At 42.1% G+C, this 26,764-nt stretch overlaps 2 protein-coding genes across 2 annotated transcripts in view; both read right to left on the bottom strand.

Annotated features, from left to right (window-relative positions):
* The window catches only part of PALS1 (protein associated with LIN7 1, MAGUK p55 family member), an 85,994-nt gene that overhangs the window by 30,710 nt on the left and 28,520 nt on the right, over window positions 1-26,764 (bottom strand). Inside the window, exon 2 of the mRNA XM_075192486.1 lies at window positions 12,588-13,074. Within this exon, the coding sequence (XP_075048587.1) occupies window positions 12,588-12,951 (364 nt within the window). The 5' untranslated portion in view covers window positions 12,952-13,074. The remainder of the gene's footprint in view (window positions 1-12,587; window positions 13,075-26,764) is intronic.
* Window positions 3,558-5,086, bottom strand: LOC142108666 (uncharacterized). Its single transcript, XM_075192487.1, has 2 exons — window positions 4,459-5,086; window positions 3,558-3,991 (listed from the first exon to the last, which is right to left on the bottom strand). Exons 1-2 carry the CDS (start codon window positions 5,042-5,044, stop codon window positions 3,777-3,779), a joined length of 801 nt encoding a protein of 266 aa, XP_075048588.1. The 5' UTR covers window positions 5,045-5,086; the 3' UTR covers window positions 3,558-3,776.

Here is a 26,764-nt window from a genome sequence, read left to right as displayed (position 1 = left end):
AAACAATATAAACTACAAAAAAGGGGAACAATGTTATCTACCCAATTAATCTCTGTATTCTAAACAGTGAGGGGGGAAATCAATCGACAGTGTTATTCGCAAAAGTAATGCGGCATCCGCACTATTACTACGATAAAAAAAAAGCACATTATTACCGTTGGTAAGGTCATTTTTAACAGTGATTTTTGCTTGTGGCTCCCTGAGATCTGGGCTAAAATTACCGTATGAGTGGTAATAGTGCGCAGGCAGTGTTACTTTTGAGAGTAACGTGGATATTTGAATTTCACACTAATAGTTACTATTTTGTTAGACTTTAAGCAAACATATTTCAAATAAATAAAAAATAATGAATATTTTTGCATTTTCAAACATCGTTCTGACAATTGAAAAATCAGTATTGAAGTAGCAGACTTTAGAAGCATATAAAGCCCAAAATCTGGAAAATCTGGCTTAATTACTAAATTACATGGCACAATTTTAGGAGCACCCCTTTTAGCCACTTTACAGTTAAATTGCTATTGCCAAATTGCCTCTACACCAACACTGTTGAATAACAATTACATTTTACACAGTTTATGCTACAAATACATCCTTTTTTACAAGCTTCTGTGTGTGGCTGGTACTTGAACAGGCAGGAAGGCCCTTACACTACAGTGAATAACTGAACCATGCAATAAAACCTGAAGACAATTAGCATGACTAGAACTTCAAATATTTTTTAAAAAATATATTTTATATATATATATTTTGCACTGACAGACACACCCTGTCTGTTTGCTGAGAGGAAGGATCTTTCAAACCATGTTGGGATGGAGGTGCTATACATCTGACCTGCAAAGAGTCTTCTATTTCTGAGATACATTGCTGTACTAAGAATATCTGGTACGCAGATTATATGTTTTATATATAGATGTGTTTACACGGGTGCTCCATCTATATTATTTACCCTTACTATGGGTTTATGTGTTGATTCACTATAAGGAAACCCAGTCATCTAAGGTGGCATATTGATCCACACGAGGTGTAGCTTAAGTCTATGACAATACTACTTTATGTTGGCTTTTTTCTGCATTGTCTTTTATTTGCTGGAAATTCGGAGGAACAGCCCCTGAGGAGGACCCTCAATCTTTGAATCAACTACCGATTACTATTCTACGGAACGCAGCATAATACATTTCTCTATATTTTACATTCAATAATACACAATGAGGCGCCCTGGCTGTTTCTTGTTGCAGTAATTATCTTTAACCTGCGACCAGATGGTTAGTCCGGATATTGGAGATGGAGATGATGGAGATATACAACCATAAAGCAACATGCATGATTTGAAGAGAGAAAATGTGGCATTACAAGAGTCCCGAGACCATATATGAGGGCCTAAGTGGTGGTTCTATGTCCAACAAGGTGGCCACACTTTATCCTACATATATATTTCAATACCAAATAAGGACCCAGGCTACCTGCAGCCCATTACTGCTGTACACAACATACAACTCTAATACCACTTTCATACTGCCGCCCCTGCAATATCCCGGGTTTTTGAAGCCGGGTTTTTGCAGGGTCTCGGAGCGTCCCAGCTCAGAAACACCATTCATACTGCACCTCGGACCCCCTCGGACCCGGGAATTTCCCGGGTTGACCCCATTCATACTGCACAAGTCTGTGCCCTGGCAATTTGTGGGAGTCATCACCAGAGCAGTTTTCATTGGCTGAAAAATGGTGATGTCATTGAAAGGTGACTGGTTTGTTGACGCATAAAGATGATGCTAAAGTGGGTGGTGATTGTTTACCACATTACTTTTCATCATGGCCGACGACTCACTTTTGTGTAGCCCAGAGTTCATGTTTACTAGTATTTTTTTAATGTTTTATGCAGCAAATGAGAGTTTGCTGCAGCTGCTGACACTGTGCACTCTTGCACAGTCCCAGTTCAGGAGGAGGAAGGCGAAGTTTATGGCACAACAGAAGAAAACTCGGTGTCTGTATATGCGCAGGAGGAGAGCGTTTCTCAGGGCCAGCATTGTCTCAATTTTGAGAATGAGTGCTGCCAGTAACCGAACCATGCGTGCCAGAGAGCGTAGCCACGGAGAATCTTTCTGGTCTACTGTGGAAGCGTTTGAGGAACAGCAGTGGATGCAACACTTCAGAATGTCACGTGGGACATTTAACTATGTGCTGGACCTTATTACCCCAGCACTTTCCAGGAAGGCCACTAAATTTGGGAAACCTTTTCCTCCATGTAGGCGCCTTTCTATTGTGTTGTGGTGGTATGCTACCCCTGGAGAATACCGGACAATCTCCTGCTTGTTTGGAGTGGGGATATCCACGGTCTGCACTCTAGTGCATGAAGTAACCACGGCATTGCTGGAAGCCCTGTATCATCGCTTCATCTCCTTACCGCAAGGTCAGCGCCTGGATGATACAATTGCAGGATTCCTGAAGCGTGGGTTTCCACAGTGTGCTGGAGCCATAGACGGGACACACATCCCCATCATTGCCCCCACAGACAACCATGCAGATTACTACAACCGCAAAGGCTGGCATTCCATCATTCTGCAGGCTGTGGTTGACCACAACTATTGGTAAGCATTTTTTATGTGTTTTTTTGTATGTGACTGTGCTATGTGTAATGCGTATTGTAAAACATATTTATATGGTTTTTTTTTATGTTCGTTTCACAGATGTTTTTATTGGGTGGCTTGGACGTTCCCATGACGCCAGAGTTCTAGCAAATTCAACGGTACACATCATTGGGGATGCTGCTTACCCTTTGAGGCGCTGGCTGATGAAGGGGTTCACTCAGCAACATCACCTGTCTCAGGAACAGATCCGTTTTACACATTCCCTCAGCTCTGCTCGAATGGTGGTGGAAAATGCTTTTGGGCGCTTGAAAGGACGTTGGCGCTGTCTATTGAAGCGCATTGACATTGACACCAAGCTTGTGCCTCACGTGGTTGCTGCTTGCTGCATTTTACATAACATTTGTGAAATTCAAAAAGACCAATTTCTACCTGAGTGGAATGTGCAGGAATCGGAAATGCCAGTGCTGTCAGTGGACTCCAGTACTTTGGAAGGAGAGCGCACCAATACCTCTGCTGAACTTATTAGGACCACCCTCACTGCCAATGTGACCTCACTTGTTTGAATGTACCACACAAATGTTAAATTAAAAAATATATGTTTATTTCACATATTGTATTTTGTTTTGTACATATTTCCTCATATGTCTCTTCACAACAAAATATAAAATGACACAATATAAAAGTGCTTACTTGCATGTAGAAAAAAATAAAATATATACATAAGTAGTAAACCCAAGACACAAATGTGCCTAAACAGTAAGTGCAAATTTGCTTTTCAGGATATATATATATATATATATATATATATATATATATATATATATATATATATATATATATATATATATATAAGAAGCTAACGGTATGATTCCAGATCACACGTAACATACATGATAACAACTAACAGTTAAACATTTGACCATAAAACATGATTATTACAATTGCCTATATTGTGGCATTTCTGGTTGTGGAGTGGTTTGGAGGGGATAACCCGGTGGGTATTCTATGTTGGGGTTACCCATAGGTTGAGCATGTTGTGTATTGTGTACCGGGTTTGGAGGGTTAATGTTGCCTAACATGGGTTGCCCCCGCTGGTACATAGGATAATGTCCGTCATAATAGTAAGGACTTGGAGGAGGTGCCTGCACCCGTGAGAGGAGTCTATCCATGAATCCCATAATACACTCACGATTTTCACGTAAACACGCGTTCCTGCATGTTCATGATTTGCATGAGGAAAGAGTCCTGGAGATCCCGCTTATTGTCCATGAAACGCTGCAGTTGTGTATTCTCGTGTTCCCTCATGTTGCTCTCCATCTCCCGCAGTTGATCCATCATGACAGTTGTCATTGTTTTAGTTGCTTGCTCCATTTTGTTGGGCCTTTTGCGTTTTTTAGGAACGTTGTAAACTGTACGTAGAAAAAAACACAGTAAAACATACATTAGAATATATAATGTGGCAGAACAAAAAAGCAGTGTTGTAAGCTGATATGTGCTTGAGGCCTCCTTCCTCTTGCTCAGTAGTTTTGCACTGCAACATATGCGTGTTAATGTTTTAATACTTTGTAGTGTATTATATTTGTCTTTTGGGCTTTTTGTTGATATAGTTCTCTTTTTAAAGTTATGTAGAAACATTGGTGTTTGGTTTGCATTTATGTTGATATACTTTTTTTTGACAGTTATGTTCCAACATTTTTTTTATTTATTTTTTTAGTTATGTAGATATATTTATTGGTATTTGGGTTGCATTTCGGTAGATATATTTCTGTTTTTGGGAGTTTTGTTTATACAGTTTTTGTTTTTTTTTAATAATTATGTAGATATATATGTATGTAGATATGGTTGGTTATTATGTGAGATTATTAAAGATACTTACTGTTGGAGCGTAAACTGGGACCTGGCATAGACTTTGACACCGGCACTGGTTCTGGCTGCGTTTCTTGCGAAGTCTCTGTAACGACTTGCGCAGCAGGGAATGGCTGTGAATCGTTCAATTCCTCCCAAGAAATGTTGGTGTCATCTGTTGTGGCAGAGCACTCCAGTTCTGGGGTGTCTTCAATAGAATCTTCTATTATTATGGTTGCGGTCTCGCTTGTCTGTGTGCTCTCTGGTGGTGTTGGTATAGCCGCATCCACATTGCTAGAAGATGACTGGACATTCTCCTCTGACAAATCCAATTGCACTAAGACCATATTCCACTGGTCATAAAAGGGCCAGTCCATTCTTTCAGCGCCACTTTTGCGCCTGTTGTGGTCATGGACTTTAGTGTACTGCTTCCTCAGGGACTTCAATTTGTTCAGGACTTGTTGCTGTGTCCTCTTTATGCCACGTTGAGTGAGTATTTTGGCGATGTTGTAGTACACTGTGGCATCCTTCACAGTCCCAGTCACTTGCCTTCTAATTTCTTCCTCCCCTCTGACATTCAGCAGCTCACGCACCTCTTCCTCCATCCAGTGTGTCATTATTGCTGTATAAAGACTGTTTTTGCAAAATAATAAAATAAATTTTCTCTGTACAAAAACGCTTCTGCTTCAGCTTTAGCTTGAGACCACCATCTCACCTAGAAAGCTTCTACAATGTTCCACGGGCTCCCAACGATGACATCATCCTCCAGAGACAGGCAGTCAATCAGCATGTTTTCTGTGCAACCCGGGTTGAAAAACCCGGGTTGCACCATTCATAGTGCAGGCGACCCGGGTCCGACCCGGTAATTACCCCTCGATAAATCCCGGGTTGAATACCCGGGATTTTGGACATGTACCATTCATACTGCACCAAGACCCGGGTCGTTTCAGCTCGACCCAGGAAAAACCTGGGATTTTGGTGCAGTATGAAAGGGGTATAAACTTCAAGGCTATCGCATGTTATTCCAATACTATGATGGAAGAAAGTGACCAATATCATTTGTATCCATGGTGTCTATGCATTTAATATAGAACTTTAAATTTTATGATTACCCAATGTATTAACGCCACAACATTATCCATGCCCAATACACTCCATATATTCAACACTACACTAAACCAACAAAATATCACTGAATTCTTTAAAAAAAAACAAAAAAAAAAACTCTACACAAAAAGTTTTTTTAAATAGAAACATGAAACAAAACCAAATGAAAAACAAAAACAAAAAACAAAAAACAAACAAAAAACAGACACACACCAATGTCTATAAACAATGCACTAAAATACATAGTACTAACAATGGCTCACAGACTAAACTCACAGTTCCTACTCATTGAACTGAAAACACACTATATTTAAACAAGAAAAGAAGGTGGTCTCTTCACATAGCATAACATGTACTAAATATACAAAATGTACAAAACCAACTGCATGAAAACAAACTTGCTCTGTTCAATAAAGCAACATGTGGGGACATTTTCTAATTGTTTTTTAAATATTCGCCAACCGAAAAGACACCACAGCAAAGTAAAAAATAAATAAAATAATTTTCTAACAGGATTGGTTGAGTTAAATGTGGGTGAAAAAATAAAGCCAACAAAGTGAGCTAAACACCCAAAAAAAAAAATGTCAAATTAAATAAAACTAAATCAGAATATACTCAGAATCTGCAGAATCTGTTAAAAACAAAAATTGAATACAAGCATAAGCTACTGTGCATAGATGTAATATTCTGGAATTAAACATTGAAATGCACCATTTATGTTTTTACACATCTTTGAGCATAGTAGTACTGCACCATTAGAGAGACAGAGATATCCATATAAAACACGGTACCTACATTACGAACACAAATAGCAGCATTAATTTGGTTACTTTGTAGATGTACCACAAGGGTTCATTTGCATCAAATTTAATGTCATTTCTGCACTGTTTGGTTACGCAATAGCCACATGAATGGCGCCTAGTTCTCGGTGATTTTGAAATGATTTGCCACTCTGGCTACCACACTGGGCCATCCATATAAGAACATGTGTAAAAAGCACACACAAAAAGTGTTGCACGTTTAACAATATATTAATCCATCGATAAGCAACATGCCGCAATAATGCAAAAGGAGTTAAACAGATACACTTATTAAGAGTTAAATATTTTCACATTGAAACCTAGATTTGACAGACTGGATTTCTGGTAGCTTAGAGCTGGATTTTTTATAATTGGTCTTAACAGTAAGACTGTTTGGCCAAAGTAATCTTACTTTATTTTACTACTACCACGGCTCGGAAAAGATTTCATGGATTATCACCCTCACTAAAAAAAAAATAAATCTATATATATTACTTCTGTTACAATATTAGGATTGTTGTTGGGGGGGGGGGGGGGGGGCCTAATTAATCATAAAGAAATAATATATAGATTAAAAAGAAAAAAAACAAATTCTAAAGCTATTCACGCTTAGCAATTTGAAAGAAAGCGGTTTGATTGTTTCAGATTAAATTGACCCTGATACCCTGCATGTGTTAGCCCAAAATAACAAGCTCTCCTGCTCATCATGATTTAGCCTTTGCTGAAAATTTATTAGGTGTTCCCATTGAATGTCCTCAAAATGTATTTTGACATTATCCAGACCTAAAAATGATCAAGAAAATGAGGTAGGGTGTTGCTATAGCCATGTTTAGCCTTGTTCTTAACCTATTCACTGGCTAACAGGCACTAAAAACCAAGCTTTGTCACAAGCCATTACCACCTTGCATACCTGTACATCATGTTAACAAGTTCAAAGCTGTTATTAAGTATACGTAATAACAGCTCTCTAGTCGTTTCTATGGAGACCAATGTATGCACAATTTCCCTGGTTCCTTAAAAGATTCTTCTAGCTCCTGATTTTTATCCACCTCTGATAAAGATAGAAAAAGCATCAATCCAGGAAAAATTGTAAGAATAATATTCACTTGTACAATTTCAAATCTTTCATTAACAGATGGAGATAATAGGGTACAACTGTGAATTTGTCTCTAACAGAATGTTCTCCAAAACAGAGCACCAAGGAAGAATAGCACTTGTTGAGGAAGCTACCATGAGGCCGATGGCAAGTCTGCCAGGGGCAACACTAGCTCTGTCAGGATTAGAGAAATTGCCCTTAAATTATAAAACGTCCTTTATAGTTTAGATTTAAAAAAGGACCTTTAGTACAGAATAAAGATGGAAAATCTTATACATGTAACTCACCAGTGAACTCAAAATACACGTGGTCAAATTGAAGTGATTAGAGGAGGTGGAGATCACCGCTCGACTTCAATTCCTGTAATACCCAAATCACATTTTGAACGAGTGGGGATCGTTTAAGAGACCAGGGGGTAAATGTATCATACTCCGGTTTTGTCAAGTCGCCGGAAATCGGCGAGTTGACAGCTAAAATTTAAAGCGGTGCTGCCTTGTAAAGGGAAACTTGCCTTACAAGGCAGCGCCGCTTTAAATTTTAGCTGTCAACTCGCTGATTTCCGGCGGCTTGACAAAACCGGAGTACGATACATTTACCCCCAGATGTGATAAAGTGGTTGAAAAGTTTGGATCAAATTGATCATCCAGAACTGCACTTATATTACTTTGGGAGGATGTTTTTAAAAAGGAATGTCCCACACTTAATTTCTACAAGAATACATTAGCTTATTAACACAAAGCAGTTGGATAGCACATTATTGAAATGAAAGAAATTACTTGCAACATAAAAAAAAAAATCTTTATGCAAGCAGGCAGTCATCTGATAATACAAGACAAAGTTTGGATCTCCGCACATCTTTTTTCATATATGTTACAACCCAGCTCTTTACTAAGGCCTTGAAGTGTCCCAGCATCAGCTCAGCAAACTCAGCAAACTCCATTTATGAATCAGACATTGGCTCAGGTGTGAAGGGCAGATGGGTTGCTCCATGAGAATTTATCTGTACTAACTATCTCCATGAGCTGGGTTTGTTTTCACAATGTAAAAGAGTGCATCATTTTAAGGTGGGACATCAGAATTTAGTCAACTTGGTTGTTGCCAAGTATGAGAGGTTACACGTATCGTACATTAGGACTAATAAATATTGTTAGCTGGGACATTTTAGTAGCTGGGTTTTTTCCCTAATTTCCATGGGTGCATGTTTACCAAAGCATCTTAAATCTTATGTCGTTGCTAAGGTGACGTAATGCCCTCTCTCTCCAGCTCCCCATACCCTGCCTTGTGGACACCCAATCTTTATCTCCTGGGTTAATCTTCCATACCTAAGCTACGCACAAAATGACATTTATTTTTTGTGTTGCTTTTTTATATCATATCTCATTGCAGAGGTTTTAAAAAAACACGGCCATGTGAGAAGGATTGAGGTTTGTCTGCAAGCATCTTGTTAACTCCAGGAAGAGACTTCACTTACACTTCATCCTGGACATAGTCAATGGGCAGGGACTAATGTGTAATACCAGAGGCTACAGTAAGCAGAGCTTGCTAGGTAACACTAAAGGAGAGCAGGCACATGCATTAGACTACTCGTGTGAAAGGGATTCTTTGAAGTTAACGCAATGAGACATTACTAACCTCGGATACACAATGAGGTTTATGCTCAGAATCAGATTCTAGGACTGTGAGCTGAATGTAACTGCTGATTTACAAGTATTGTGTAGAATTATTGTGGACTGATTTATGTGCAGACACTTTGCTACAATACTGTGCATGTTCCACGGAGGTCGTGTGACCAGAGTTTGAGGAACACAATCTACTGACATTACAGTAGTAGGCAAAGCCAACCTCAGGCATATCATTGGTTTGCAATGTATGAGGACAGATATTAGTTATGGCGCAGTTAAGAAAGGATCTCAAAAGGGCTTCTGAGCGCTTTGAGGAAAAGTGTAAAACAAAAATCACTGCAGATGACCAGTTACTTCGACCAGATGCTCCAAATAGTAGTGAAAAGCATTAGAGAGGGGTCTCTACCTCCACTATGTACCTCTATATCCAATATAAAAAGCCTTTCCTGGTCGATTTGTCTTTGCCTATGAACGGTCTGTGCGACTATTTCTAAGTACTAAAAAATCAGCAGTGGTTTGGTATACTATTTGGAGTAATTATAGGATGGCCATTATTAAATATGATGCTCTGTTACTTAAAAACATGCATCATCACATCCCTAAAAATTATTGCTGGCTCCTAATCTAAATAGGACAGGCACAGACTACAAATAAAAACAACTATGTATACCTAATGTTGACCAAATTCTCAACTATACCCTAACTTTATCACGAAGGTGGCACAACTACTTGTGCACTCCAAAAGTACCATATGGCTTATGCTTCCAATACATATACAGTCATGGCCAAAAGTTTTGAGAATGACACAAATATTGGTTTTCACAAAGTTTGCTGCTTCAGTGTTTTTAGACCTTTTTGTCAGATGTTGCTATGGTATACTGAAGAAAAAAAGTGTCAAAGGCTTTTATTGATAATTACATTAAGTTTATGCAGCGTGTCAATATTTGCAGTGTTGACCCTTCTATTTGAAGACCTCTGCAATTCGCCCTGGCATGCTGTCAATCAACTTCTGGGCCACATACTGACTGATGTCCACCCATTCTTGTCTAATCAATGCTTAGAGTTAGTCAGAATTTGTGTGTTTTTGTTTGTCCACTCGCCTCTTGAGGATTTACCACAAGTGTTCAATGGGATTAAGGTCTGAGGAGTTTCCTGGCCATGGACCCAGGAATTCAATGTTTTAATCCCCGAGCCACTTCGTTATCACTTTTGCCTTATGGCAAGGTGCTCCATCATACTGGAAAAGGCATTGTTAGTCACCAAACTGTTCTTGGATGCTTGGGAGAAGTTGCTCTTGGAGGATGTTTTGGTACCATTCTTTACTCAAAATTGTGAGTGAGCCCACTCCCTTGGCTGAGAAGCAACCCCACACATGAATGGTCTCAGGATGCTTTATTGTTGGTGTGACACAGCGCTCACCTTTCTTTCTCCGGACAAGCATTTTTCCCAGATGCCTCAAACAATCTGAAAGGGGATTCATCAGAGAAAATGACTTTACCCCAGTCCTCAGCAGTCCAATCCCTGTACCTTTTACAGAATATCAGTCTGTCCCTGATGTTTTTCCTGGAGAGAAGTGGCTTCTTTGCTGGCCTTCATGACACAAGACCATCCTCCAAAAGTTTTCGCCTCACTGTGCGTGCAGATGCACTCACACCTGTCTGCTGCCATTCCTGACCAAGCTCTGCACTGGTGGTGCCCCGATCCCGCAGCTGAATCAACTTTAGTAGATGGTGCTGGCGCTTGCAGGGTGTTCTTGGGTGCCCTGAAGCTTTCTTCACAACTATTGAAACTCTTTCCTTGCTTTCCTTCCTTCTTGATGATCCAATAAATGGTTGATTTAGGTGCAATCTTACTAGCAGCTATATCCTTGCCTCTAAAGCCCTTTTTGTGCAAAGCAATGATGACTGTACATGTTTCCTTGCAGATAACCATGGTTAACAGTGGGGGAAGAACAAATATTTCAGGCACCACCCTCCTTTTAAAGCTTCCAGTCTGTTCTTCTAACTCAATCAGCATGACCTGGTGATCTCCAGCCTTGTCCTCGTTAACACTCTCACCTGTGTTAACGCGAGAATCACGGACCTGATGTCAGTTGGTCCTTTTGTGGCAGGGCTAAAATGCAGTGGAAATGTTTTGGGGATAAAGTTAATTTTCATGGCAAAAGAGGGACTTTGTCATAAAGAGTGATCAGATGAATCACAATTTCATTCTGGAGTATATGCAAATTGCCATCATAAAAACTGAGGCAGCAGACTTTGTGAAAAATAATATTTGCGTCATTCTCAAAACTTGTGGCAATGACTGTACTTCAGCTCTGTTTTGCTGCACATGATTTACTACTGAAGAAAGGAAAAAGTAAAACTAATTTTTTTACACAGGATCTGGAACCATCAGACAGTCCTCCACATCAAATGGGATTCATTGGGGATACTTAGCATAGTGGGGAAAAAAAAAATGATGTTCAGTATGAAAGGATCATGGGAGATATACAGGAGCTCTAATAGCTGGAATGCCAAAGGATTGTTATTTTCTTGTTGTAGCAAAGTTACATAAAATTAGTAAATTCTTTTTCCAAGTATATTTAACTGGTGTCTGTGAGATATTTCAGTAATAAGTATCTTTATATCACAAAACAGACTGTGTGCATTGCTGACAACAACATATCAAATAAAGTTTCAAAGAAAGTAAGATGAAGAGTGCTAAATGTTGGCTATGTTCATTTCCACAATATGCCCAATTATGTGTCGAGCGCATCACCAGTTATTTATATAGCACGACTAATTCCGCAGAAGTGTACAAAGAACTTGCATCAGTTCCTGCCCCATTTGAGGACCACCACATAGTTCATCAACTTCTGTTTTTCTCTGCAAATACTGCGGTTAGCCTCATTTATTTCCAGAATTAATTTTGAATGAGGGAACTTAAAGGCTGTCTTTATTATGCATTTGAATATTTTTATTACACTTTTTGGCGTGTCCATAAAAATGGAATTTACTATAAAAGTGAACTGGAAGGGTGCAAAATTCATCCCCTTGAAGGGACAAGGCCGGGTTTCTGGCAACTTTGACCAGCCGAAGAACAGCCAGGTTTTTCTGCACAGAGAAAGCGTCTGTAGCCTACCAGTAAAGTTAAACACTTCCCCGTTAATATTCGCCTTCCACCCTAGCCAGCACAATAAAATAATCTCATCCTTAAAATTATATCTTGTTTTTCCACATAACCCTGCCTAATTTGTAAACAAGGTGCGCTTCCGATCCTCCCAACAAATTTTTGTACACCTTGAATCATCATTATGGCCCACAAATCTGTGCATTTAACTATAACCAAAAATGCAATTTCACAAAGTAGGTGCATAATCAAACAAGAGCATTTGCAGTACTCTTGTACATTTGCAATTAGCTTGCATTAGAATTATGCTGGGTGGGAGATATGCTTAAAACATGTCACATTAAGACGGTGAAAAGAAAAACACACAAATTAAAAAGACAACAACTTATATTTACAAATTTAAAAACAAAAAACACAATGTCCTTACCTAATACTTTCACAGCACGACTGGGACTTTCCAGAACAAGTCCCTCATCTGTATCAAAAATAGGGTTATCTATTCCAGTTTTAGGAAAAGTTTGTGCCAACTTCTTCAGTCTCATTGAGGAATTAACGTCAAGGTCCTGCTTCTTTCCTTCTTCTTCACGTCTACGTCGCATGTCTTCCTGATGCTGCCGAATCCGCTCAAGCTGAGCACTTCGTCGTATGGGCATCGCCCTATTACCCAAGTCCCCTGGGCAATCAACTGCCATTTCTCTGTGCTTGTGAGGCTCGTCTGGAGAAAGATCAGCACTTCGCTTCTCGCTATCAGAGTCTTCTGTTACATGACCATTTACATGGGAAGTGGTCATGGCTGCTAAAAGTACCCAGCACTGGGATTTATAGATGGATTTCTTCCCAAAAGTCTAGGCATGGATATGCCGTTGTAGTTCTCCAGGGACCACTAAAAAGCACATGCTCTCAAGGAAAGTAACCTGTGCATAAAAAAAAGGAAAATATCCATTAGATAACGGTTTTGTATTTGCATATGATAAAGAAAAGTTGTTTGTAATCACTTTAATAAAGAGATAGCCTCATTCATCCAAATTAGTAGCAACGATTAGAGAAGCAACATTTACAATTGTACTGCGACATGACAAAGTACTAACAGTCTAAACCAGTGGTTCCCAAACTTTTGCAGTTCGTTGCACCCTTAGAGTCTCCAAATTTTTTCAAGGCGCCCCTCCAAAAAAATTACTGAGCAGTCCTGTTTTAGAAGTAGTTGAGTCAAAAAATTGTATAAGTATTTAGGTCAGGACAGAAATACTTATTTAGTTGTATGCAAAAATGCCCCCTCTGTCCCCCTCCGCCGCCACAATCCTTCTCACTCTGTCCCCCTCCGCCGCCACAATCCTTCTCACTCTGTCCCCCTCCGCCGCCACAATCCTTCTCACTCTGTCCCCCTCCGCCGCCACAATCCTTCTCACTCTGTCCCCCTCCGCCGCCGCGATCCTTCTCACTCTGTCCCCCTCCGCCGTCACGAACCTTCTCACTCTGTCCCCCTCCGCCGTCACGATCCTTCTCTCTCTGCCCACCTCTGCTGCCCTGCTGTCACGATCCTTCTCACTCTGCCCCCCTCTGCTGTTCCGCTGTCACGATCCTTCTCACTCTGCCCCCCTCTGCTGCTCCGCTGTCACGATCCTTCTCACTCTGCCCCCCCTCTGCTGCTCCGCTGTCACGATCCTTCTCACCCTGCCCCCCCTCTGCTGCTCCGCTGTCACGATCCTTCTCACCCTGCCCGCGCCAGCCATAGAAAAAAAGAGAGAACACAGAGAGCGCAGCGCCGGGACCCAGCATCCACCTCACTCCCGCAGCTGTCACTGACGTCGATATTCAGTGACAGCTGCGGGAGAGAGGTTGATGCTGGGTCCCGGCGCCGCGCGGATTGGTAAGTTTGTGTTCTCTCTTTTTTTCTATGGCTGGCCCGCGGCACCCCAGTGTCGCACACTTTGGGAACCACCGGTCTAAACCAAGGGTCAGCAAACCCCGGACGCGTGCGTGGCACGCGGACTACTTCTATCTGGTATCTCCGCAGCTGCCTCACTAAAGAAGCCGAAGATGGCTGAAACAGCTGCTTTAGTGAAGCTGCCTCCAATCCCAGCTCCCAGGCATGTCTGCAAAAGTAAATAGTAAGCTTAATGTTTAACTGGGGGCACAACTATGTGGTATAATATGAACTGGAGGCACTATTGTGTAGCACAATATGAATGTTTATTGGTTGGCCCCATTACTATAATTATTATTGTATATACACATTTGGCACAATTGGGCTTGACTGGATTTTAGCCGGCACACTGATAAAAAGTTTGCCAACCCCTGGTCTAAACCAACAGTACAATATGTAAAGCCCCAATGCTTTATTTGCAAAGGTAGCATAATATTTAGATATTAAGAAACACTAAAGTCCATTAATGTAGAGATTTATTCTCTGTAGTAGCAGTCTGTCAATCAATAAGTGAACTTTACCAATGATTACAATAACTATTGATGATGATGATGAATAACTAGCTCTAACTAGTTTAGGCTAATGTCTGCAAAGTATGACATGCTAAGTTATACATTTTAATAGTACTAGAGACTTCCAGATTATCTTTACAATATATGCAGCAATGCAAAATATGGCATTTGTGGGCAAATACTTATAAACATTATGATGGTGTGGTAAATTAAATGCATGATAATTCAATGAGTCAGTGTATGCCATCTTGTCAGATACTTATTCCGCTTTCTCCATACCCAACACATCACATACTACACACAAAAAGAAAAACAAACAAAAAACTTTGTCATGTGCTACAATTTTACAGTTTCAAAAGCAATGCTAATAGAAAAGAAAAAACACTCATAGAAATTAAAATTTAGAAAGCAGATCATGAAGATTAAAACAAACACACAAATTATGCAAACATCATAAATTAAGAGAAACAAAATGTTTCACAAAATGGGAAAAATATTGAATATTTTACATCAAATAATACAGAGGAACTTAAAATACAACACAAAAACAGAAGCCCAGGCTCTGTAATGTAAGCCTTTGATTTATCACAGTTTCAGATGCCTTCTATTACCAACACTTCTAAGCCTGACAAATATGGTATGGTCAATACTCTTCTTGCAAACATCAATGTATATTCAGAGATAAATTTATACTCTGTCCCCATTGAGGCATATAACAATATACTGCCATTGGGTCATATCCTAATAATGGTGCTGTAGTAAAAACACACAAGGAATCAGATACGATATGCAAAAATACATTAATTGAGAAACTGAAAATACATGGATTTGACCAAAAAGCTAGTGGAATGCAGAAAGCACAGGAGACTGGAAAAGCCAATGGCGTGAGCTCAGAAAGAGGCCTAGTAAAAGTGGAGAATCTCCAGGATCAAATCTGAATTCTACTTTAATGTAGTCATTTGTGCAATTTATTACTTGTGGTCTATCAGGGAAAGTAGGTTTTCAAGGAGATTTTAAAAATACATGTTTCCAGTGTGCTTGTTTTAAATAAGGGAAAAACCCCACTCACTTAAAATATAAAGTATTGCCAGACATATTGGAGTGACAAATTGTGTTTTTGGTGTGGCTGAAAATTTCCATCAGGAAGCCAGAGGTCTAATAAGATGACAACCGCGACTTAACATTCCCTTTAGATGAAGAGCGTAAGTTTATTGCAGACCTACTTTAAGTGGACTTCCAAGAGTCCTGGACACACAAACAATCAGAGACTGACAATGCAGCCGCCCACTGGCAAGTGTCCAAGGCAAGACCTACCACTCTCTGGAATCTCCAGTTCATATCGGCAGGACCGCACACCTATGTCCTGAGGTGAGGACTTTATTCCCGGGTCACAGCAGTGCGGTTCAGAAGCCCCTGCCCAACTCACTCAAGATTCACTGGCTCTTAGACAATGTAATATGCTCTCCAAACAGGCCTTTGAAACAAATGGCTTTACCTAAAGAAGCCATATTAACTTTCCCACATTTTCTCCGGTTTAACACATATCCAGAAGGCCTCATCCACATGATCCCAAGGAATACTCTTCTGAAGCGGCTAGTGAGCAGGAGTAACCAACTTATACAAGTATCAGAATTCCCCCCCCCCCCCAAAAAAAAATGCAGATTTCAAGACTTTTCTTAAAAGAAAAATCTCTCTAGCGGCCTGCAAATATCAATCAACCTGTATTTTCTGGAATTTCCTGCATGGCTTCTGACACTTGCACCTGTTTAACAACCTATAAGTAAAAACTGTATCGCCTCTCCAGTATCTACGCTCACCATACTATTATGTACGAAGAGTTTCCCCCCAGCCATACATAGCCACTTTATGGAATACTTAGCAAAACTACAGGTCAGTTGGTCTGTTGTTCAAAACACACTTTAGAGATCATGCTTTAGGAAGGGAACAGACTCCATTTGTCACTTCAGGTGATTTTAAACTATTACAAACTGTCACAACACATTAAAAATTTATCATAAGATGGTACAGATGCCCCAAAGTTCTTAATAAAATGTTTCCTGTGCACACCAAGAGGGGTAAAACAAATGATAGATGATCTAGGTCAGTGCTGGCTAACCTGTGACACTCCAGGTGTTGTGAAACTACAAGTCCCAGCATACCCTTCCAGCAATAAGCTGCTATATATTGGCACAGCATGCTGGGGCTTGTAGTTTCACAACACCTGGAGTGTCACAGGTTAGCCAACACTGAACTAGGTAGACGAGAGGAATGGTCAAGAGTGTGGTAACTACAGTTTAATGCCCAAAAATCCCAAATCATGCATTTGGGTCTCAAAAACCAAAGGCTAAATATACTATTAATGGCATTATAATGCAAACTGAGGAGGAAAGGGGTTTAGGAGTCACTGTTTCAGGTGACTTAAAGGCAGATAAGCAATGTAAAAGCAAGGAGTCAGATACTTGGTTGCATAGGGAGAGGAATCAGTAGCAAAAAGAAATAATAATGCCACTGTATAGGTCATTGGAGCGGCCTCATCTAGAATACGGTGTCCCATTCTGGAGTTTATATATCAAGAAGGTTATATGATTATTATAAAATACACACACACACACTAGAGACTATACAAGGAAGGGCAACTAAAATGGTGCATTGTCCTCAGTACAAAACTTACCCAAAAAGACCTTAATATGTGTAATTTGGAGCAGAGAAGGGAACGGGGGGATATGATAGAAAGTTTCACATATATCAAAGGTCCAGGTGGGAAACAGTCTTCAAAGGAAGAGAAGTACTAGAACACAAGGACATGTACGGACACTGGGGGGGAGTAGGTTCAGAGGACATTTGAGGGAAAATTACTTCACAGAAAGAGTAGTGGATAAGTGGAATAGCCCCCCATCAGAGGTAACATAGTTGATGAGGTTGAAAAAAGACACCAGTCCATCAAGTTCAACCTATTTTGGATCTCCTGCGATCCTGCACTTATATTTGAAATTAATCCAGAGTAGGCAAACGCCCATCTGTTTCAATTTTGAAAATCCCCCCAGACTCAATATTGCAATCCAATTTTTACCCTATATCCACTACTATCCTTTATTTTAAATTAACGGTCGTATCCCTGGATACACCTTTCTGCTAAAAATTTGTCTAACCCTTAAACATATCTATTGAATCTGCCATCACAACCTTCCCTGGCAATGAATTCCATATCTTGACTGCCCTTACTGTAAAGAACCCCTTCCTTTGCTGGTTGTGAAATTCCCTCTCCTCTAACCTTAGGGGATGACCACGTGTCCTGTGTATGGTCCTTGGGGTAAAAAGTTCCCATGAAAGCTCTCTGTATTGACCCCTAATGTATTTGTACATAGTAATCATATCTCCCCTTAGACGCCTCTTTTCTAAAGTAAACATGCCTAAACTGGCTAACCTTTCCTCATAACTTAATGACTCCATACCCTTTATCAATTTTGTCGCCCTTCTTTGAACCCTTTCTAGTTCTAAATTATCTTTTTTATAGAGTGGTGCCCAGAACTGTACTGCATATTCAAGATGAGGTCTTGCCAACGATTTATACAGTGGAAAAATTACACTGTCTTCCCTTGCATCTATGCCCCTTTTTATGCATGCCAATACTTGTTATGTTTGCCCTTGCAGCTGCTGCTTGACATTGAGCACTATTGCTAAGTCTACTGTCTACGAGCACTCCCAAATCCTTTTCCATTATAGATTCTGCCAAATTAATTCCATTTAATTTATAGATTGCGTTCTTGTTTTTGATCCCTGAATGCATAACCTTACATTTATCTGTGTTAAACCTCATTCTATTTAGCCGCCCAATCTTCCAGTTTATTTAAGTCCCTCTGTAGAGAAGCTACATCTAGGTGGTAGAGGCCAATACAGTAGAGAAGTTTAAATATGCTGTAAACATAAGAATATCTTTATAAAGAACTAAGGATCAATGGGGTTTGAGGTTACCATAGGATAAAAAAAATAAATACAAATATTATTATTATTATTATTTATTTATAGGGCGCCACTAGCTATCCGTAGCGCCGTACAGGGACACGATACAGGGTGAGACAGCACGGTACAGTTAACAAAAAGCACAGTAACTCCGAAGCTCAAAGTACAGCTAGATGAGAGGTGAGAGCCCCAAGCGGGGTAGAAAGAGGGGTAGAAGGGCAGAAGGACCTCGTGGAAGAGACAAGGAGCTGAAGAGCAGAGTTAAGGTGGTGGAGAACAGAAGGAGAGGAGGCCCTGCTTGAAGGAGCGTACAATCTAAGGGGAGGGTAGGACGAACAGAGACACAATGGTAGGAAGAGGCAGAGACGGAGAGGGGGGGGGGGGAAGAGGAGAATGAAAAGGAGGGAGGTAAGAAGGGGACAGGGGGGAGGGCAGGAGTGGGAGGGGGTGGGAGGGGGGTAGGGGGAGACTGGGAGGAGGTCAATTAGGTGGGGGACTGGAGGGCTTTAAGGAAGAGGTGGGTTTTTAAGCCCTGTTTGAAGCTAGACAGGTTGGGGGAAGTTTTGATGGAGCGGGGGAGCTGGTTCCAGTGGAGGGGGGCAGCGCGGGAGAAGTCTTGGATGTGAGCATTGGAGGAGGTAACCAGGGGGGGGAAGAGAGGCGGCGGTCGTTAGGCGAGCGCAAAGGGTGGGATGGAGCGTGAATGGAGATTAGGTTGGAGATGTAGGGAGCAGTGGAGTTGGAGAGGGCCTTAAAAGTAAGAGTGACGAGCTTGAACACGATTCTGTAGGGGATGGGGAGCCAGTGGAGGGATTGATAAAGGGGGGAGACAGAAGAGGAGTGGCGAGAAAGGAAAATGAGCCGAGCGGCAGCATTGAGTACAGAGCGAAGGGAAGCGAGATGAGAGCGGGGGAGGCCAGTAAGGAGGAGGTTGCAGTAGTCCAAGCGGGAGATAATGAGAGTAGACAAGAGCTTTAGTGGCATCTTGGGAGAGGAAGGGCCGAATGTGTGCGATGTTGCGCAGCTGGAAGCGGCAGGATTTAGCGAGAGAGAGAATATGAGGGACAAAGGAGAGAGAGGAGTCAAGGGTGATGCCGAGGCAGCGAAGTTGTGAACAGGGGAAATAAACGAGTTGAGAACGGTGATAGAAAGGTCGGAAGGGGAGGGGGAATGAGCGGGGGGAAAGACAATAAGTTCGGTTTTAGCGAGATTAAGTTTGAGGAATCTAGAGGACATCCAGGAGGAGATGGCGGAGAGGCAGGCGGACACCCTGGAGAGGAGGGAGAGAGAGATCGGGAGAGGATGGGTAGAGTTGGGTGTCATCCGCATAAAAGGTGGTACTGAAGACCAAAGGAGCTGATGAGTTCACCCAGGGAAGAGGTGTAAAGAGAGAACAGTAGGGGTCCGAGAACAGAGCCTTGGGGGACCCCAACTGGAAGGGAGGAGGGGGGGGAGAGATCCAGAGGTGGAGACGGAGAAGGTGCGGTCAGCAAGGTAAGAGGTGAACCAGGACAGGGCGGAGCCGGAGAGGCCAAAGGATTGAAGGGTGTGAAGCAAGAGTGGGTGGTCAACGGTGTCGAAGGACGCTGAGAGATCCAAGAGAATGAGAAGGGAGAAGTGGCCCCTAGCTTTAGCAGAGAGGAGATCGTTAGTGACTATAGCCAGGGCAGTTTCAGTGGAGTGGAGGGGGCGGAAGCCAGATTGGAGAGGATCGAGGAGGGAGGGATCAGAGAGGTAGGTGGAGAGGCGGCTGCAGACGAGCCTCTCAAGTATTTTGGAGGCAAAGGGGAGAAGAGAGATGGGGCGATAGTTGGAGAGAGAGGTGGGGTCAAGATTAGGTTTCCTAAGAATGGGGGATACAAGAGCGTGTTTGAAGGAGGAGGGGAAGATGCCGGGGGAGAGGTTGAAGAGGTGGGCGAGGTGGGAGCAGGTGGTGGGGGAAAGGGAGCAAAGGAGGTGGGAGGGAATGGGGTCCAGGGACAGGAAGACGGGGGAGAGGATGAAATGAGAGCGGACTTCTTCTCCCGTAGTGGGGCGGAAGGAGAAAAGGGAGTGGTGGCTAGAGGGAGAGGGAGGGTGGGGGGGGGGGGGGGAGGAGATTTCGAGTCGGATGGCCTCGATTTTAGAGGAGAAGGCAAAGTCATTGGCGGTCAGGGAGGAGGGGAGAGGAGGGGCAGGGGGGACGGACAGGAGGGTGTTGAAGGTGGCGAAGAGGCGGCGGGGGTTGGATGACTGGGAGGAGATAAGGGATTTAAAGAAAGATTGTTTGGCGAGAGAGAGAGCTGAGCTATAGGAAGAGAGGATGAACTTGAAGTGGAGAAAATCAGCCAGGGAGCGGGATTTTCTCCAGTGTCGTTCAGCCGTACGGGAGCATTTTTGGAGGAAGCGGGTGAATTTGGAGTGCCAAGGTTGGGGTTTGGAGCAACGGGGTTTGACAGAGTGGGCCGGGGCGATGGCATCAAGAGCAGAGGTGAGGGTGTGGTTGTAGAAGGAGACCGCCAGGTTGGGGCAGATCTGGGAGGAAAGGGGAGAAAGGAGAGTGTCAAGAGTAGAGGACAGAGCAGCAGGATCGGGAGCGTCAAGGTTGCGCCTGGAGTGAGTAGGAGTGAGCGTGGGGAGGGGAGCGGGAGAGGAGGAGAGAGAGAGAAAGAGAGAAGGTGGTGGTCGGATAGAGGAAAGGGAGAGATGGAGAAGTCAGAGAGATTACAGAGGAAGGGGAAGACTAGGTTGAGGGAGTGACCAAGGTAGTGGGTAGAGGAGGAGTTCCATTGTGTGAGGCCAAGGGAGGAGAGGGTGAGCAGTTTAATGGACGCAGGGTCAGTGGGGTCATCGATAGGGAAGTTAAAGTCACCGAGGATGATGGAGGGGAGGTCAGAGGAGAGGTGGTGAGGAAGCCAGACGGCGAATTTGTCGATGAAGAGGGAGGTGGGACCAGGGGGGCGGTAGATGACAGTGACACGGAGGTGGATGGGGTAGAAGAGACGGATAGAGTGGGCTTCAAAAGAGGAGAAGGAAAGGGAGGGTTCAGGGGGGGATGACACGAAAAGTACAGGCGGGGGAGAGGAGGAAGCCCACACCACCGCCTGGACGGGCTCCAGGTCTGGCAGAGAGGGTGAAGGAGAGGCCGCCATAGGAGAGGGCAGCGGGGGAGGCAGTGTCAGAGTCAGAGAGCCAGGTTTCCGTAATGGCAAGAAGGTTAAAAGAGTTGGACACAAAGAGATCATGGATGGCGGTGAGTTTGTTGCAGACGGATCTGGCATTCCACAGGGCACAGGAGAAGGGGAAGGAGGGAAGAGGAGAGATAGGGATGAGGTTGGCAAGGTGGGCAGAGTGCTGAGGAGAGCGAAGGCAAGGGGATGAGGTGGAGCCCCGGGAGAGAATGGGAATGGCGCGTGGACAGGGGGGCATAGTGAGAGGAGAGAGAGGCGCGGAAGGGAGAGGGCAGAGAGGCGCGGAAGGGAGAGGGCAGAGAGGCGCGGAAGGGAGAGGGCAGAGAGGAGCGAGGGAGAGGGCAGAGAGGAGCGAGGGAGAGAGAGAGACTGGGATAGAGGGCTGAAGAGGAGAGGACGAAGGAAGGGGTCAGATGGGAAAAGGAGGGCAGGATAGAGGGAGGTAGCGGGCGGTGGGGAGACAGAGAAGGGGCTATGGGAGGATACTAGGAGGGCAGGGGAGCAGGAGCCGACGGCTGCAGGAGATGGGGGAGACAAGGGACACTAGGAGAATGAGGGAAAGTCAGTAATGAGGCTTAAAAGTGGAAGGGAGAAAAGGTGTGGCAAAGAAAACAAAGCAGGAGGGCATAAGGAAAAACAGTGAACAATGGAGTGAGTAGCAGTGAATAATGGAGACAAAATAATGGGGAGACAGAACAGTGAGTAAGGGAGACAATGAAAAGCAGTAGGTAACAGAAAGATAAAAGTGGAGGCAAGGAAAACAGGAAAACAAAAACAGGTACTAGGGGTGAAGGTAGTCACCAGATAGCCACTAAGGAGTGGATCAAGTAAGTGATGATCTGCGGCAGTTACCACTAGTGAGTCGATCAGCTGAGCGATGATCTGCGGCAGTTACCACTGGTGAGTGGATCAGGTAAGCGATGATCTGCGGCAGTTACCACTGGTGAGTGGATCAGGTAAGCGATGATCTGCGGCAGTTTCTACTGGTGAGTGGATCAGGTAAGCGATGATCTGCGGCAGTTACTACTGGTGAGTGGATCAGGTAAGCGGTGATCTAAAAAAAAATAGGCAGACTAGATGGGCCAAGTGGTTCTTAACCGCCGTCAAATTCTGTGTTTCTGAGTCTGCCGGATATTGACTGTGACAATGGGTGTCAGGTACCCCTACTCACATTTGGTGGAATACCCCTAAAATTCTCCCATTTAGGAGGTTTTTCTGAATTGCAAAAGGTAAATCGTAGTATGTTTTATGTGTTCTAAAAACGCTATTAGAACACACAAAAATGCAACCAAATGAGTCATCCCGGTACATCGGAAGTTTTCAAATCCCCATCTATTAAAGATTAGATTAAAAGAATGGTCTTATATATGGAGATGGAAAACATTACTCCAGCAGATCTAGACAGTTATGCTAAATTTATAATATCCACATGGTACTACAGATGGAATTTAAAGAAAAACTCCAAAACCATGGGCATTAATATGGAGTTGGTCCCCCCTTTGCTGCTGCAACAGCCTCCACTCATCTGGTAAAACTTTCCGTAAGACTTTTGGCAGTTCTTGACATCCATCCTCCTCATCACATACACAGGATGCTAGCAGCTCCTTCAATTTAATTTAGAGCAACTCCTAATTTAAACCCCTTACTAGCATTTATTAACTGGGATTAAAAAAATTGTTAAGCAGTTTTGACTACTATTGTTCTTCTCTGGACTTTTGTATACATGGAGGCACCAGCACAGCAGGGGAAAACTACTGTGGGGAGAATCCTGCCCACCACCAACCCACATTTCCCTCCCGACCAATACCGAGACAAGCTGACCTAAGACTACCATTGCAGGGTGGTTCCCACATGGGAAATTTGGGCAGTTCTAAAAAGCCTGCACAGGGGACCAGTGGTGTTCTCACCAGCTCCATTATGGCTTCTGCATCGATACGCATCTTTTACTTGCATCCTGCTGCCAAGAACCTCTGCTTCCTTCACAGTTGCTTGTGGATATGTTCACCTGGCGGGTCTACTGGAGCAGGGAGACTGGGATTCAGATCCCTACCAAGCTGGCAGAGAATTATTATTATAGAAATCTAGGGATAAACAGCTTGGCCGGGAGCTGATTTTCAGAAAGATTCGGCAGAGCTGAAGGCTCCATTGCTCTAGCAACAGCCTCAGCACCACTCTACTACTCGGCTGCAGGATATAACAAGTGAAACAGGGTCAAACTGCTTGACCAGAGATTGCCCCAAGCGCTATTGGAGACCTACCTTTAACATTGAAGGTACAGAAATTAAACAACTTGGCATGGAGTTAAGCATTCCCTCCTACCATTGAATCTCTGCAACAACTGCATCAGGACCACTGTTTAAACCAACAGCTTGGCCGGATGCAAACCTCCATAGACTTATAGCGGACAAGGTAAAGTGGTTCTTATAAATTAATATTAAGTATTACTTTAGCTTGGTCGGGCACTGCAGTACTCTCGGCATACTGGTGTACCTTCCTTGTGGTTTTCCCAGTAACTGCATCAGAAACATTGAAAAAAAAAAAAACTACAGCTTGGCCAGGAAACTGTTTTACATAGCTTGGCCATTATTAAGACCTGCCTATCCATTTATATAATGGTTAAGGCTTAGATGCACTGGGAGGTTATTGATTTTTATTTGATGTATATATTCTCTCTCTGTGTGATCCTGAAACCCTAGATACCAGACTTTCACCCTTAACTTGCTGGTATCATCATAATAAGCACAGGTCTGAAATAACGAAATTTAATTATTTTAATTCAAACAAAAATGTTTTTTAATCATTGTTTTTTTTTTACACCATTATCACAATTTTATATTATATAGACTCCCTGTATCTCTATCATAACTGCAGATGTTTTCTGCACCTACACCAATAGTTTCCATTTATTAACCAGTGCTGAAGTGTCTGGAAGTGTTTTGTTGGCCTGATTAAAGGTACATCTATATAAGCACTTACTATCGTATGATATGCCTCCTCTTACATTAATGTAGTTAGGATAGTGTGGCATTTCTCTGCAAGTTGAAAGAAAACAATTTACATAATAAACTGTATACCGTCGTTATTGTATCTCACAATAATTCTTCCCAAATATTAAGTTAAGGCTGTACAAGGCCGTTCTCTAAATGAGGGAGTATGTTTATATCAGGATACATTATTACAACTGGGAAAGGAATCAAAACACTCCTATTCGTTGTTGTAGATATTCATCAAATGTTGATAGTTTTAACTCAGTTTTATCATTAGTGCTGAAACAGTCACAAGTAACGGAGTGTTCATCATAATCGTAATGGTTTCTTTAAGTTACGATTGAATTATCTTTTGTCCTAGTCTCCTAAGTATAAAAGGTTATAGGGATAGGATTAGCCCATATTCCTAAACAGACCACCAAGTATCCAATTTTGTTTCATTAAAGTAAGGTCACAGTATGTACCCAACAATTGTCAGCAAATATAATGCATTAAACAACTTGTGGTTGAGTAAACAAATTCCATTGCAGACTTCTGCTTAAACGGCAGGGATGCTACAGTAATACACAACGTCTACGACAACATACAGCGTGGGTGGAGGGAAACAAGCGGAATCGGAATGTGTCACGTGACACTGACGGGGAAGGTTGACTGAACTCACAGGCAAATAGTTCTGTCGTATTCAGTGAATTTAAGTGTTTTAACTGAATAAAATAAAAACATGGGCCACAAAAAAACCAAGAAAAAAAAACCAAAGCGCTTGGCCCAAGAATTTGACACGACTGAAAATCCTGACCTTATATTGATTTAACTTCCAGATTAACATTTTATACATTATTTCTTCTCTTGTTCTTAGAGGACACGTCATATGCAGCTTTGCCATAAGCAAAGTCTGTAGGATTTGGTCCCTCTAGTGAAATCAGCATCAGATTAGTTAATGTGCTCTGCTCCATGCGATTTCTTAAACAGGTATAAATTTGTGTCAGAGTAGAAAATCCTCTTTCACATTCAGCTGTGCTTACAGGTATGGTCAGTCCTATAGCAGCTAATTGTGTTAAATTTGGAAAATATTTTATAAGCTCAGTGGTTGAAAATATATGCACATTATTTGCTTTGAGCTAGAGTCCTACAAAAATCTATATTCAAACAATTTTGATGCAACTGCCCATTCTAGTTTGCTACTTTTTTGAATAATATTCAAAAAGAATCTCACAAGCCTCATTTTGATCACAGCTGTCTGTATTGAAAAACAAGGATATGACTGGCATATCTCGATATCTTGTTTCTATTTTTTTCTATTTTTTTATTTGTAAGGCGCTACAAAGGGTCCGCAGCGCCGTACAGAGCTTGGGATAACCGTACAGGGCATACAAGGTAGTACAAAACAAAGTGCCGTAAGCGAAGCATAATAAATATAGACAAAGAGCAATATGTATAAACAAGTACCAATTTAGCAGAGAAAAGTACATAGCGCAAAGAGGTAAAAGTGAATACCAATGTACAGATATGAAGGGAAGGAGGTGGTTAATAACTATGTATTTACCATAGATATATATGTCATAAAAGCAGTAGCATCAGAATTTATGTGAAGGTCTGACCATTCATCAGCAAGACGTAGATAGAGATTTTTAAAATAAGTAGCAGGTGTATGTTTCAATTCCACAATGCAAAGTTTTCTAAAATGGGGTCTATTTTCTCTATTTCTAAACGGACATCTTACCTTTTCCAAACGAGGCCGCTCATCTGAAAGCATCATAAGTGAAGCTGTGAAATTGTATGTTCTCATATATTAGCTTAAACCTTCAGTTGTAATGTTGTTTCGTTCAATGGCCTCTCTTTCCAATGCAGCAATGACTCACCAAGCACTCTTTTTAAAAAACTGTACAGCAAAGTAAACAGACAGCCACCTAGTGTCACTAGCCATTTTAAGTTTAATCTGAGGACTGTTCAGTATAGTCTGAATTTCAGTTGAACCAGCCATTCTAACTGGGGAATTTTGAAAAAAGAAAAATAGTTGTCTTAGGCTATTGTTAAATTTTACTAAATAAAGC

This window comes from Mixophyes fleayi, chromosome 12, assembly GCF_038048845.1.
Source record: "Mixophyes fleayi isolate aMixFle1 chromosome 12, aMixFle1.hap1, whole genome shotgun sequence".
NCBI classification, from domain to species: domain Eukaryota; kingdom Metazoa; phylum Chordata; class Amphibia; order Anura; family Limnodynastidae; genus Mixophyes; species Mixophyes fleayi.
Note: the sequence above shows the minus strand (reverse complement) of the source record. Positions and strands in the feature narration are given on the sequence as shown.